Below are 12,852 nucleotides of genomic sequence, written 5' to 3'. Positions count from 1 at the left end.
ACCCGTATAATGTTGAAGATGTGCCACCATGCAATATGTGAAATATTTGTCGCTAACCTGCAGCGTGAGCTGTCCTCAACTAACAAATGGCAGCTGGACAGTTGGTTGAACAAAGTCCAAGCTCAACCTAAACCTCTAGTGGCCCCACCGCAAGATCATCATGGCACAGGTACGTAAATATGTCTACAAATGTTAAAGTGACAATGTCCAATAGGGATTCTTTAACTTCTGGAAAGCCTGTGCAGTAATGTTTCGCTGTCCAGGTTCTGTCACAGAGAATCAGCAAACGTTCTCCCAGTGCAGTGAAGCGCCAGGAGTGGGTGCTGCCAAGAGCAAGCCCTGTGGATCCAGTGGCACTGCTCTTCCCACAGCGCCAGCAGTGGAGCACAAATATGTCAGGGGAACATTCTGGTAAGAACTGTATCTATTTACGGAGAAGTCCCTATGATGATACGCCCGTTGAGCTCAATAAAACGACAACTTTCTTGCCGTCGTCGGCATTTTGTGCCTCGAACAACAATTACATGCGCTCCACGTAGGCTGAGCATGATTCAATCTCGGGTTTAAACTCGTCCGGTCGTTGTGAAAAGTAAGCCATCTTACCTCACTATACTTTAGAGTATTTCTTCTACCCTAAAATTGACTTTTCCTCGTCGCCAGATGTGGCGTTTATTGTGACGAAGCAGACACACGCACTATCCTTGGTAAATTGTGTTGGCCGTGACTTGTTGCATCAGCAGACACGGGAAAGAGTGAAAACATTTACACACATGCGCAGTAGATGACAAATGCAAGGTACGGCAAGTCTGTGCATCCACACAACCCGTATATAACTTTTGAGGTTATTGAGGCACCACATTCAATATAATCTGCTCTATATTTGTCAAGTGTTTTATTGGATGTATATTTAACTCGTCCAATGCCAAGGACATTTTATTTCATGATTTAAAGAAGTATTCAGGTATGTTTTATTTTTTATTTTTTTAAGAACGGTCTTAACAGGGGTGGGACTGTCTGAGTGAAGGTTTAGTGGCATTCGTGTTTTTTTACAGTTTTGAAATGATCTAGCCAAAGTAAAAGAAATATCAACAATGTTTGTGCCTCACAGCCCGGGCAGGGAGAAAACGAAGACCAAAGTCAGCCAGAAGGCATCGGGGGATGCTCAGAGGTCAAGGATGAGGCTGTCGCCAGGACTGATTTCCGGTCCGGAGGTCACTATACCAAGGAGGACCACAACAGGGAAGAAACAGCCCAGACGGACAGAGCGGTCGAACAGTATGGAGTATAATCAGAGTCAGACGTGGAGCAGACCAAATCAGCAAAGGTTGGGAAGCAAAGACAGGACAATATCACTGAGGGAAAAAGTGTCTTTGTTTATGACCAAAAGCACACACAAAATTCACTGAAAAGAGAAAAAGTCAAAAACTGGCGTTATTTTCTTACCCTTGGCATGCAAACTACAGTATATTGTCACTAAGTACAAATATTTGCCTTGAAGAAAATATGTTGACACATTTTCCTCTTGTCTGTTTTGTTAAAATTCTGCAATTAATCAATTTGAAATGAAAATATCTGTGCTGATTATTCAAATGCACTCTTTGACTACAATATTTGCAGCAATTTCACAGAAACTATGAGGTGGGACTTCACCTGGGATCAATACTGAGCCCCTTCTTATTCGCTATGGTGATGGCTATGGTGAGGCTATTAGACGATGTTAGACCGGAATCTCCTTGGACGATGATGTTTGCAGATGACATTGTGAACAGGTGAAGGAGAAACTAGAGAGGTGGAAGTTTGCCCAGGAAAGGAGAGGAAAGAATGGAAGTGGCAGCAAGACTGAATAGATGTGTGTGAATTAGAGCGACCCCAGTACAAGAGTGAGGTTGTACTTGAAAAATGTCAGGTGTGATGTTTCACAGAGGAGTTTCAGTTAGGATGAAAAGAAAGGTGTATAAAACGGAGGTGAGACCAGCCATGATGTTTGGACTGGAGACAGTGCCACTGAAGAAAAGACAGGAAGCAGACCTGGAGGTAGCGAAGATGAAAATGTTGAGGATTTCTTTGGGAGTGACCAGCTTGGATCGTATCAGTAATGAGTATATCCGATGGAAAACTCTTATTAGAGGTTTTGGACAGAAAGTCAGAGAGGCCATACTGAGATGGTTTGGACATGTCAGGGGAGAGAGAATGAATACATTGTTAGATGGGTGCTGAGCTGTGAACTGCCAGGCAGGAGACCGAAAGGAAGCCCGAAGTGGAGGTTTATGCATGTTGTCAAAGAGGACATGAGGCTAGCTGGTTTGAGAGAAGAGGATGCACAAAACAATGTTAGAAGAAGGACACTGATTTGCTGTGGCGACCCCAGAAGGGAAAACCGAAAGGGAAAGAAAAAGAAGCACAGAAACTATCCATAGTTCACAGAGCATTAATCTGCTGTCACGATGCAGTGCAAGTACACAAGTCAAATACAAAAAGACATTTGAAAAAATGCTGTTCGGATTTTGTGCTTTTATATATGAAACATGACATGACATTCTCTGCTTTTAAGTTGATGTGCTCTTTGAAAAAAAAATTGCTTAATCTTTTCGTTTGAGCTGTGAAATGGTAACTTCAATAAGTAATTGGGGGGGGGAGCTGAATAATCGCTGTAAACCTTTTGTATGCAGTGTCATATGTATTTTGTTTGCAGCCTGTTCTCATAATTTCTGTCTCGTCAATAGCCCTGCAGTGAGGGAAAAGGACATATACCCTCCTTCCTCCATGGAGCATCAGAACACGTCCAGGCCACAAACTAAGCCCTCGAGTGGGAAAACAGCTCCGAGGAAAGAACCTCACAGTTCCTCTAACTCAAACAGCACACTTGTACAACCAGTAGAACTACAGCAAACCACTGTGCCAATATCTACTGCCAGTGTAAGCCAGGTTCCTTTTATGTGTTTGTGTGTGTGTGTGCCCATGTGTATGTATAAGCAAAAATCTTGAGCATTAAAATGATCAAGTCATGAAAATTTTACAATCTTCTTTATACCGTCAACTAATCGGGACCTACCAAAAATAAATACAAGCACCTTTGAAGGCAGTAGCGATCGCGTGCCACGAAGTGTTGTGATCTTGCTCACCTTTTGGGCTTTGTCCATGTTGCCTTTGAAAAAAAATATGAACATGCGGGAACAATCTGAACACAAACAGACAGATTGAAAATGAAAATGATATAGGACCTCAACAACAAGTAAACAGCAAATGATTTGTAATGCAGAAAAGAAGACGAGCATGCCATCTACCACATTTTCACAGAAATTTATGATTCAGTTAGACAATTACAGATTTCAAGCACAAGATTTAATTCATCCGCTGACATTTTCCAGTAGCAGTTCCCAGGAGAGCAAATGAGGTTCAACAAAGTATTTTTATTTTATTTGTTCCACTAAAGGCTTGATCTACTTCATGAATTTGAGTTTATTTGCTAAGGGCAGAACACATGCGACGCTACAACTTTGCATTCTAGACTGATGCTAGAAAGCAAGTACTGTACTTGAAAAATGACAAAACCAGAGGATGTACATGAACAACATTTTTTTAGATGGAACACTGATGCAAGTCTATCAGTTGCTCATGGCAAGATGGCATTGCTGCCTCTTAATTTGCATGTGATAGACATCATCGTGCATGTGTCAACGGTGTGTGCTGTGAATACCAATGACATTCAAACAATCAAGCCAAAACGTGTTTCTTTCCTCAGATAAGTAAAACACATCTGTCCTATTTGCATGATATTGTCATTATAGTAAGCAGTAAAAATATATACTTGGCTTCCTTCATACAACAGAAGGCATAATTGAATGTTTAAGTGCTAACTGAGCGAAACACAAAGGCAGACTTTATTTTTCTGCACCAGAAATTAAACCATTTGTAAATTGGATCTGACGGTCGGTGAGCAACATAAATCAATAAAACAATAGACTCAATTAATTGTGCGCTCATTATCTATTCATCCATGATCTTTCATATCTTACACAGTTGTGCAATGCTGAAAAGGATTTTAGCCACAAGAATGATCAATGAAGAATGATTCATGTTTCATACTTTTTTTCTCAGAATCAGGACAAGAGAAAACACAGAGCCCCGAGTAACAAAATCACACCCAAATCCCGAGAGTTCATCGAAACAGATTCTTCCTCCTCTTCAGAATGCCAGTCGGATTCAGAGGAGGTCATGAAAATCCCTGCTTTGCCGCTTCAGTGTACACATGCTGCAATTCATGAACAGCCTCAGTCCAATTCGTCCATCTCCTCTCTCCCCTGTTTTGGCTTGGCCAGCGGCATGGGGAGTCTCGGAGTCGTTGGAGGGAAGGGACTTTGTGCTCGGGATGGTAGCAGTGTGAGCATCAGTATGAATACTAGCGCTGCTAGCATAAGCAGCAGTGGCACCGGTGGTGGTAGTGGTAGTAGTAGCAGTAGTATTAGTACTAGTAGTAGTAGTGGTAGTAATAGTAGTAGTCGAAGTAATAGTAGTAATAATATTAGTATTAATAGTAGTAGCGGCAGTGACACACGAAGCATCATAAACATAAATGGTTCATTTGGAACCTCTGTTCCTGACCCTGGCGGGTTAGGCGGCCCGTGCAAGAACCTGGAGTCCGTGTCACCGCACTTCATGATGGGACAATATTTGCCTCTTTCCCCACTCCCTGAATACCAGGAGACTCAGAGTCTGTGGGTGAAAATTGACCTGAGCTGGCTTAACAGGGTGCCAGGACAGGGTATTGGTCAAATATCTCGGCCAGGGATAATAGAACATGACACCATTGAAGGAAGAAGATGCGAAAGACCAGGGGAAAGGGTGATAGTGTCAGACAGAGAGAGACAAAAACAGGGTGACAGAGAGTGCCAAGGGCTCAGAGAAAGACCAAAGTTAGCTAAAGGGGAGCAGCAGAATGACAAAAATGAGCCATTAGTGCACGACGCAGAGAGGCAGTGTGACAGCAGTAGATTAACAGAGCGGGAGAGGCAAGCGGACACAGAGGAGAGAGATAGGTTCAATTCAGGAGAGAGAGACAAGGTGACAGAAAGATGTGAAAAGGGATGTCAGGGATTCAGGGTCCTGGACAACTGCCTGGTGAAAGAGAAGAGTATTCGAAGGCTGCACGGAAGGATGGAAAGAGGAGAGAGCGGAGGAAAACACAGGAGGCAAGCTACAAGCAGCGTGGTGGTGCCCGCAGAGAAGCATACCAGCAAGAGCAAGAGAAAACACAAGGTTAAAATCGTTACAATGTCATTCAAAATTTTCGTCTTTCACCATACCTACACCGACCTTCATACAAATAACTGGCCACCAGTCATTGTAAGCTAGATTCCAGAAAAACTAAGTTTTACTTTTTGCTGCACTTTCATTTCTTATTCCTTTCCAATGTTGTAGATATCGCAGATAACACAATTTGATTGGGATAAACACCAGTACAACTGAACTACAAATCAAATGTTCAAAACCAGGCAGCCCACACACGCACACACACACAAACCCACACAAACGCACGCAAATTTCCGTCCATTTTTTAATCTGTTTATCCTTATGAGGGTCACGGGTGTACAGGAGCCTATCCCACCTCTCTTCGGGCAGTAGGCGGGGACACCCTGAACTGGTTGCTAGGCAATGGCAGAGCACAGAGATAAACAACCATCTTCACTCACACTCACACCAAGGGACAATTTAGAGCAAAGGTGTCAAACTCAATTTTTGCCACAGGCCACATTGTAGTTACGGTTTCCTCTCGGAGGCCGTTATGAATTTGGGGAAGCCATTAGAATTTTTATCCCCTCCACATTTTACATATACAGCGCACAACAAATGGTCGGAAGTCAGGAATAATTATGGTTATTGTGGTTTACATACGACAACTTGGCCATTTGGTTCAGCCTCATGGAATTTCACAATTTTGATTTGCTTTCACTGGCCGATTGAAATGATGTTGTGGACCAGATTTGGCCCGGGGGCCTTAACTTTGACACCTGTGATTAGAATGTTCAATCAGCCTGCCATGCATGTTTTTGGAACGTGGCAGCAAACCCATGCAAGCACAGAGTGAACATAAACTGTACACAGAACCCAGAATTGAACCCTATAAAATATATTTTCTTTTCCTTTCGGCTTTTCCCTTCAAGGGGTCGCCACAGCGAATCAGTATCCTCCATCTTCAGAGGTTTGATACGCATGTTATTTTTGGCCAAGCTTTTACGTCGGATGCCCTTCCTGACACAACCCTCTGTATTTATCCGGAGAAATGAAAAAATAAATTTCTATTAGTACATCACAACAATGAACAAAAAGAAAAAAGGGATATCTTTATCTTTGGTCGACTGGTGAGCATTTCGGCCTCGGTGTGATTGTGACTAGCAACCAGTTCAGTGCATTGCCCGAATACTCCCCGAAGACAGCTTAAATAGGCTCCAGCTCATCCGCGACCCTTCTTAGGATAAGTGGATTGAAATTTGAATACGTATTTTTATTTTATTATTCTATTTTTTTTTTCTCTTCATGAGAAGTGATTTTGTGTTCGTTGGAGCGATGCCCTCCCTTGCACCCTCTTATTGACTAGCCGCCATTGCTCCTGGCTATAAATTTACCTCTTCTTGCTCATGCACCATCCCAATCGCCCTTTCAAACTCATTTTTGTCTTCTTTCTATTCCCAGTTGGACTACACGGAGCCATCCGGAAACAGCAATAAAAAGCTACAATTGGACAAAGACTGTCAGCTCCTTCCACCTTGTATCTCTCCAATCCACAACCACAAAAACAACCTTATGGAGTAAGTACTGACAATAAGCACCTCTCAACGCACTCGCTGCAATGTTTAATGATATAAATTATGAGTCAGTCTATACAATACATACAGTATGTGGAACAATGACAGGACACACATTTGCGACGAGTTAGGGCAAGCTTTGCAAAACTGTCAAAACCTTCCAACTCATGGCAATGGCTTATGACACATTTACCAGTCAAGATGATTAAAGTGGAAGGAGGATCCACATTTACAATTTCCTACAAACTCTAATTTGCATTGACGTTAAAATTAAACGGAATGTTAGCGAAAGTAATGGGAAGTACGGATTTGGCGGTGACACTAATGACATACGATGTCCTCTTTGTGAATTTCTGAAAACAGATGAAGCTGACTGTCTCATTGCATACAAGTCAACATGGCGTCGACCGAGATTTACGAAGCATCTCACCACAATCATAGATTATATGGCAAGGAAGAAGGGAGGGAAAGTTGGGGTGAACTGGAGTTGAACCGTTGACATTGTGCGACAGACGCCTCAGCGTGGAGATCGTCCGTATTTCACTCGAGAGGCTTTTTATAGGAGCTGTAAACCGGTTGATTTCATTACCCGAATCTGAGCCTTTTCACCATTTTCTAATCTGTGATTTTTGACAGATTATCACCGCTCAGTCGGTGAAACTGCGACGCTATAAATGTGTGGCTGGAAATCTTGAGTTTTGGAAAAAGTGGTGTTGCAATTTTAAAAGATTCAAGTACACTCAACTGGCCAAGTAACATTCCAAAAACAAAAACAAATACTTGGCTGATATCATGTGTTGATTTGGTGCTTTAACATTGGTTGTTGTCACCCTAAAATATGCATGAGCGCCAGGGAAAGCACACACTTACTAGCACAACCCATGCATATAAGCGTCGTCATCACACGCTCATCTGTACGCTCATCTGTACTTCCGCATAGCCCTGCCACACAGACAAACACACGCTCACACGCTCAGCCACTAATTAGTTTTGTCTCCCAGGTTTTGTATATTATCACTAATGTCTAGGCCTGCGGTGCTGTTTTGCGAGCTCAGCAACTCTTGCATTGCATCAACCCCCCCAGAGCTTCGAGTGAGAGGAAAAACAGAAAAAAATATTATCTATGGGCTTGCAAACAATATGAGTCACAGGAGCTATAATAACAACGGCGGGATTTATCATCTGCGGCCTATCAGGAAAAAATAAGACAGGACCGCTTTCTAAACTAGCATTCAACTACAAGTGAAGTCTGTTGACATAAAATGGGAGACAGCAGGGCACAGAGAGCATCCAGAATGTTGGAAATGCATGTTTCCGATCAATCTGGATGAGTTTAAAGCGAAATCACCATTGATTCAAATACTACATTTGTACACAAACATTGTGATTTTATCTGCTTTTTTTAAACTTCAATCCAAATGTCAGGAAAAGATCAAAGTGCAGGGTTGCTTCAGATGATAGGTAGTGTTGTGTCATCCAAAGTTCATTTCTTGCTTCCCAGTTCCCTTAACCTTTTTGGGGACATTGGTTACTACAGAGGGCAGCTTATCATGTTATCAGGTTATGATAGGGGTTAAATTAATTCATTCACTGCTATTCACAAATTTATTCGGGAATTGATAGTATGACGTGGAGCGCCATTCCCGAATTTGTTCGCGTTTTGATTTTTCTTGCAGGGTGTGCCGATAAAGCACTAGTGAGACCTCTGGCAATGTCTTTTCCCTTCCACAAAGAGGCAGCATTTGACTTTTGTACAGCCGCCCTCACTTGCACCTCATATTACTCCAGACTCATATAACTTAGGAATTAACTCATTTTTTTCGGATGGAAGAATAGAGTCTAAGGTTTCTTATGCAGTAATGTTTATGGAGTCCTAAAACTCAATATTCTGTGGGCCCTCGACTTTGAGTGGAAATGACAAAAACCAAGGCACTGGGGTGGACACATTTTTGCCTGTCTGGCATTGAATGAGTTAATCTATTTCTCCTTTTAATTCAATATTACCATGCTTTGAAACACTCGGCAAAATAGGTTGCCTATACATGTGCTGAATGAATTCAATATCACAAGGAAATCCAATGTAGGTTAAATTTGGATGATGGTGTGCACAATGGAACACAACAGTGTTCTTCATATTGTTTGTTGTTGCTTTTGGAGGAAGAAATTCATCTTTTTTATGACTCCCTCCTACTCCTCATATTTGGCTGTTGACTTGAGACGATGAATAAACAGCTGTCACACTGCACAAAACTGAAAAAAATTATCTGAAACGACTATGACGGCATTACGTGTAAAAACGCTCAAAGATAGGCAAGGACATCTCATGAGATTCATTTATACTTTTATAGCATTTTTAAGCATGTGTGTGTGTGTGTGTGTGTGTACATGTTCTTTAGATATCTGAACAGGAAACAGTCCTGGCGGCAAGATGAGAAGCTTCTTCCTCCCCTACTGTCCCCCCTATCTGAAGAACCCCCTCTGAAACGTAACTGTGAGAACAGTTCATCTCTTAACCAGGATGGTGGCGCCACTTTGGTGGTACCTTGCCCCATGTCCTCATCCACACACAGACACAGAAGAGGAGATGGCAGAGGTTCATCACATGCTAGAAATGTTGCCACAAATGTAAGTCTGTAGCTGTATTCAATTGAGAACAGCCAATATAATTGAAAGTAGTACTGGTAATCAATGTATTAATTAATTCATAATAATTATGTAAACAAAGGATGTAAATAATTACAAATGTTTAGGCTGGCATGCAAATTCAAAATTAAGTATTCAATATGAAGTACAACCGTTTCCTCATAATACCAGAGAAGTAGAGCCTATTTCTTCTTTTCAACACAAGCGAAAATTCTGAACCACTTCACATGATTTCTCTCCGTATTCTGTGATTGTTTCATATTTTGATGAGAGATGAGATGAGATATTCTTTTTTGTAAGGATTAAGCAGATTTCTGCTTACAAACCACAAACATGATCATGAACATGTACAGTATGTCACTATTTTATCAATGAGGAACACTCACAAATGTCTGCTTGCTACAAACTACTTACAGTACATTCTTTGATTGTGGAATTTACTCATCATTTTCATGATCTACATAATATGCATTATAATCAAAAGCCGATCTTCCACCTCTCTCCTACAGAAAACAGACCATCATAGCAAGAAGTCGTGTGCAAACAGTTTCCATGCCAACCGAGTGTCCAACTCAGATGCGTGGTCGGAACCACTGACAGATCCTGCGGAACCTCAGAGACCAAGACTGTCCTTTAGTGACACGTATGTACAAGAACAGTGATTGTTACAGTAAATACAACCGTAACTCAGTAATTCTGGATTAGATTTAACTTCATTTTCTTTACTTCGTTTCCTGTATTTAATACATTTTTTATTATCAGTGAAATGCACATCATGCTTGTTTTGCTGAAATGCAGGCGATGGATATCATTTCTGCACTTGGTGATTTATGTGATTTAATTGTACCGACGAGTCTGTTTTAAAGGACAACCGACATCACATTTTTGTTTCCTAACTGACATCAGAAACACGTTTTATAGCATCTAAAATCCCCAAAACGTATATTTTTTTAGTCAAATGCAAAACACCACTAAAAATGACTTAAAGTGTATAAAACTACTTCAAATTGAACCCGGAAGTGGCCATTTTCAGAAGGTCCCGCCCCCTTGTTTGTGGTGTCACGCCAAGACATCTTGCCTTGCTCGAGAATCTAAACAATGGCTTCAGATTCGGAAAAGATGCTTTCTTGTTACTCATCCAGTTATGAATATGATTCAAATAGTTCTGAAGAGGAAAGCAGACATGTTTGCAATCGATTAAAGAATTTATTCCAGTCATTTTGATGCATCTGGAGAGAAATGTAGTGACAAACTCTTTAGTACTCGCAGTACCCAAAAAAGACAGAAGAGGGCGACAAAGCTCAATGGAAATTGTCTCCTAGGAGGTTTTGTCAAATACACTGTCGAAGTCTTGGCGCAACACACAACGATTCACCATCGTGTTATTTATGTGTTTTCCTTCTAATTTCGCCATCAACACGGATCAACACGAAGTTTTCAGACCAAACAAAGTACCGCAAAATGCATTGAGGTGATGCAAGGTATGTCCTTTCTCGGTTAGGGGTGTTCCTTCAGTGACGTCGGGTGAGGACTCGTCACCAACTCAAAAACAAAACTTCCGGAATATTCAGCGTGAGTTTTAAAACATAAAATATAGCTAAAATATAGCTAGCTATATTTAGCTAATACAGTAAAGTCTCGTTATATCGATATCGGATATATCGATAGTCCCGGTTATATCGATACTATTTATATGCACGCATGGAGAAAATTACATGCACACAGGGTCGGATATATCGATAGTCCCGGTTATATCGATATTTTTTCAGACTCCCTTGAGTATCGATATAACGAGACTTTACTGTATAGCTAAATATAGCTATAGCTAAAATATAGCTATATAGCTGTGGTAGAATCTTATTAAAATACGCTCAGTAGAAGTCATTTGAAGCCATTTTACAAATTATGGACACAACTTCGTCGGTTGTCCTTTAAGCTATAATCAATCAATCAATCATGTGATGTGGGGCAGATTCCGATACTCCTCAGCCTTCACAATGTAATAAATGCTTTATTTTTTTTTTAAACATAGTTTCTTAGGAACGTTTCTATCTCTTTGACACTTTACTTTCTGCATACAATTATAAAGCCCCATCATGTGACCCTGCCTGAGTTACATCAAAAACCAATATGAGGCATTTATTTTACTTTCACTTAAACTTAAAGGACAACCGACGTCACTTTTTTGTTTCTTAACTGACACCAGAAAAACGTTTTATAGCATCTAAAATACCCAAAACACGCAGTATGATATTATTAGTCAAATGCAAAAAAAACAATAAAAATGACTTAAAGTGTCCAAAATCTGCAAAAAAATTGAGCTGCGAATTGGGCATTTTTAGAAAGTCCCGCCCCCAGTTTGTGACGTCACGCCAAGGCGTCTAGCATTGCTGGAGAATAAAAACAATGGCTTCAGATTCGGATAATATGCTTTCTTGTTACACATCCAGTGATGAATATGATTCAAATAGTTCTGAAGAGGAAAGCATACATGTTTGCAATCGATTAAAGAATTTATTTGTGCCATTTTGAGGCAACATTGGGGGAAAATCTCTCACCCAACAAAAGAGGCACAAAATGGCGACCTCCTGTGGCCACCTCCGTTTCCACAGGCTGATAAATTCCTTATATGGAGCTTGGACGCCCTCTTCTGGGTGCGACACGGTTTTCAGACCAAACATGTACAGCAAAATACATTGATGTGATGGAAGGACTGCTACAATGTGTCTTTTTTTTTTCGGTTAGGGGCATTCCTTTAGTGACGTCACGTACGGACTCGTCACCAACTCTAAAACAAGACTTCCTGAATATTCAGAGCGAGTCTTAAAACGTAAAATATAGCTATATGCGGTGGAATCTTATTAAAATACGCTCAGTAAAAGTAATTTGAAGCCATTTTACAAATTATGGACACAAGTTGTCCGGAGACGTCGGTTGTCCTTTAAAGAGTAATTTGTCTTTTGGCCACGCATCCTATTTATATTCTCTGTATTGTATGCAGTGTCCATAACGCAGACTACTACATGCAGGAAGCCAAAAGACTAAAGCACAAGGCCGATGCTTTGGTAAGTATATCTGTAATCATGATTGAAGCAAGATCTAACACACACACAAAATGACACTTGCGCAAGCATCTGAAGATTGCTGTTCAAAATGGAAAGACGATGATTTGAAAACACACAACGTGAGCTAACCTGACTGGCTTTAAGCTTTGCGTGTCTGCTTTGTTGTTTGTTGCTTCAAGGACCGCATTGTATCATTTGAATTGCTCTATTTTATCCAAGCGAACGTTTGAATTGAAGGACGACTGATGCCTACTACGTTGTACATTATCCACATAATTATCTAATTGCTCTAAACAATGACATGAAATGTCGCCAATTCTTATTCATCTGGTATTTTCGTG

The 12,852-nt window shown here is 40.9% G+C and overlaps 2 protein-coding genes across 4 annotated transcripts in view; one reads left to right on the top strand and one right to left on the bottom strand.

Annotated features, from left to right (window-relative positions):
* The window catches only part of ids (iduronate 2-sulfatase), an 81,233-nt gene that overhangs the window by 46,662 nt on the left and 21,719 nt on the right, over positions 1-12,852 (bottom strand). The window lies entirely within an intron of this gene.
* aff2 (ALF transcription elongation factor 2) overlaps positions 1-12,852 on the top strand; it is a 127,911-nt gene that overhangs the window by 100,968 nt on the left and 14,091 nt on the right. The window contains exons 12-20 of one of the 2 annotated variants that reach the window (XM_088989481.1): positions 64-169; positions 264-411; positions 1,109-1,324; positions 2,724-2,916; positions 4,099-5,256; positions 6,691-6,806; positions 9,200-9,428; positions 9,956-10,089; positions 12,448-12,511. In XM_088989481.1, the coding sequence (XP_088845607.1) occupies positions 64-169; positions 264-411; positions 1,109-1,324; positions 2,724-2,916; positions 4,099-5,256; positions 6,691-6,806; positions 9,200-9,428; positions 9,956-10,089; positions 12,448-12,511 (2,364 nt within the window). Of the gene's footprint in view, positions 1-63; positions 170-245; positions 412-1,108; positions 1,325-2,723; positions 2,917-4,098; positions 5,257-6,690; positions 6,807-9,199; positions 9,429-9,955; positions 10,090-12,447; positions 12,512-12,852 lie in introns of both variants that reach the window. The other variant, XM_088989480.1, reaches the window with a different exon arrangement.

This window comes from Hippocampus bargibanti, linkage group LG02 (genome assembly GCF_051943395.1).
Source record: "Hippocampus bargibanti isolate YZ-2025 linkage group LG02, ASM5194339v1, whole genome shotgun sequence".
NCBI lineage: Eukaryota > Metazoa > Chordata > Actinopteri > Syngnathiformes > Syngnathidae > Hippocampus > Hippocampus bargibanti.
The sequence above is the reverse complement of the archived record's forward strand: the minus strand, read 5'-3'. Positions and strand labels throughout refer to the sequence as shown.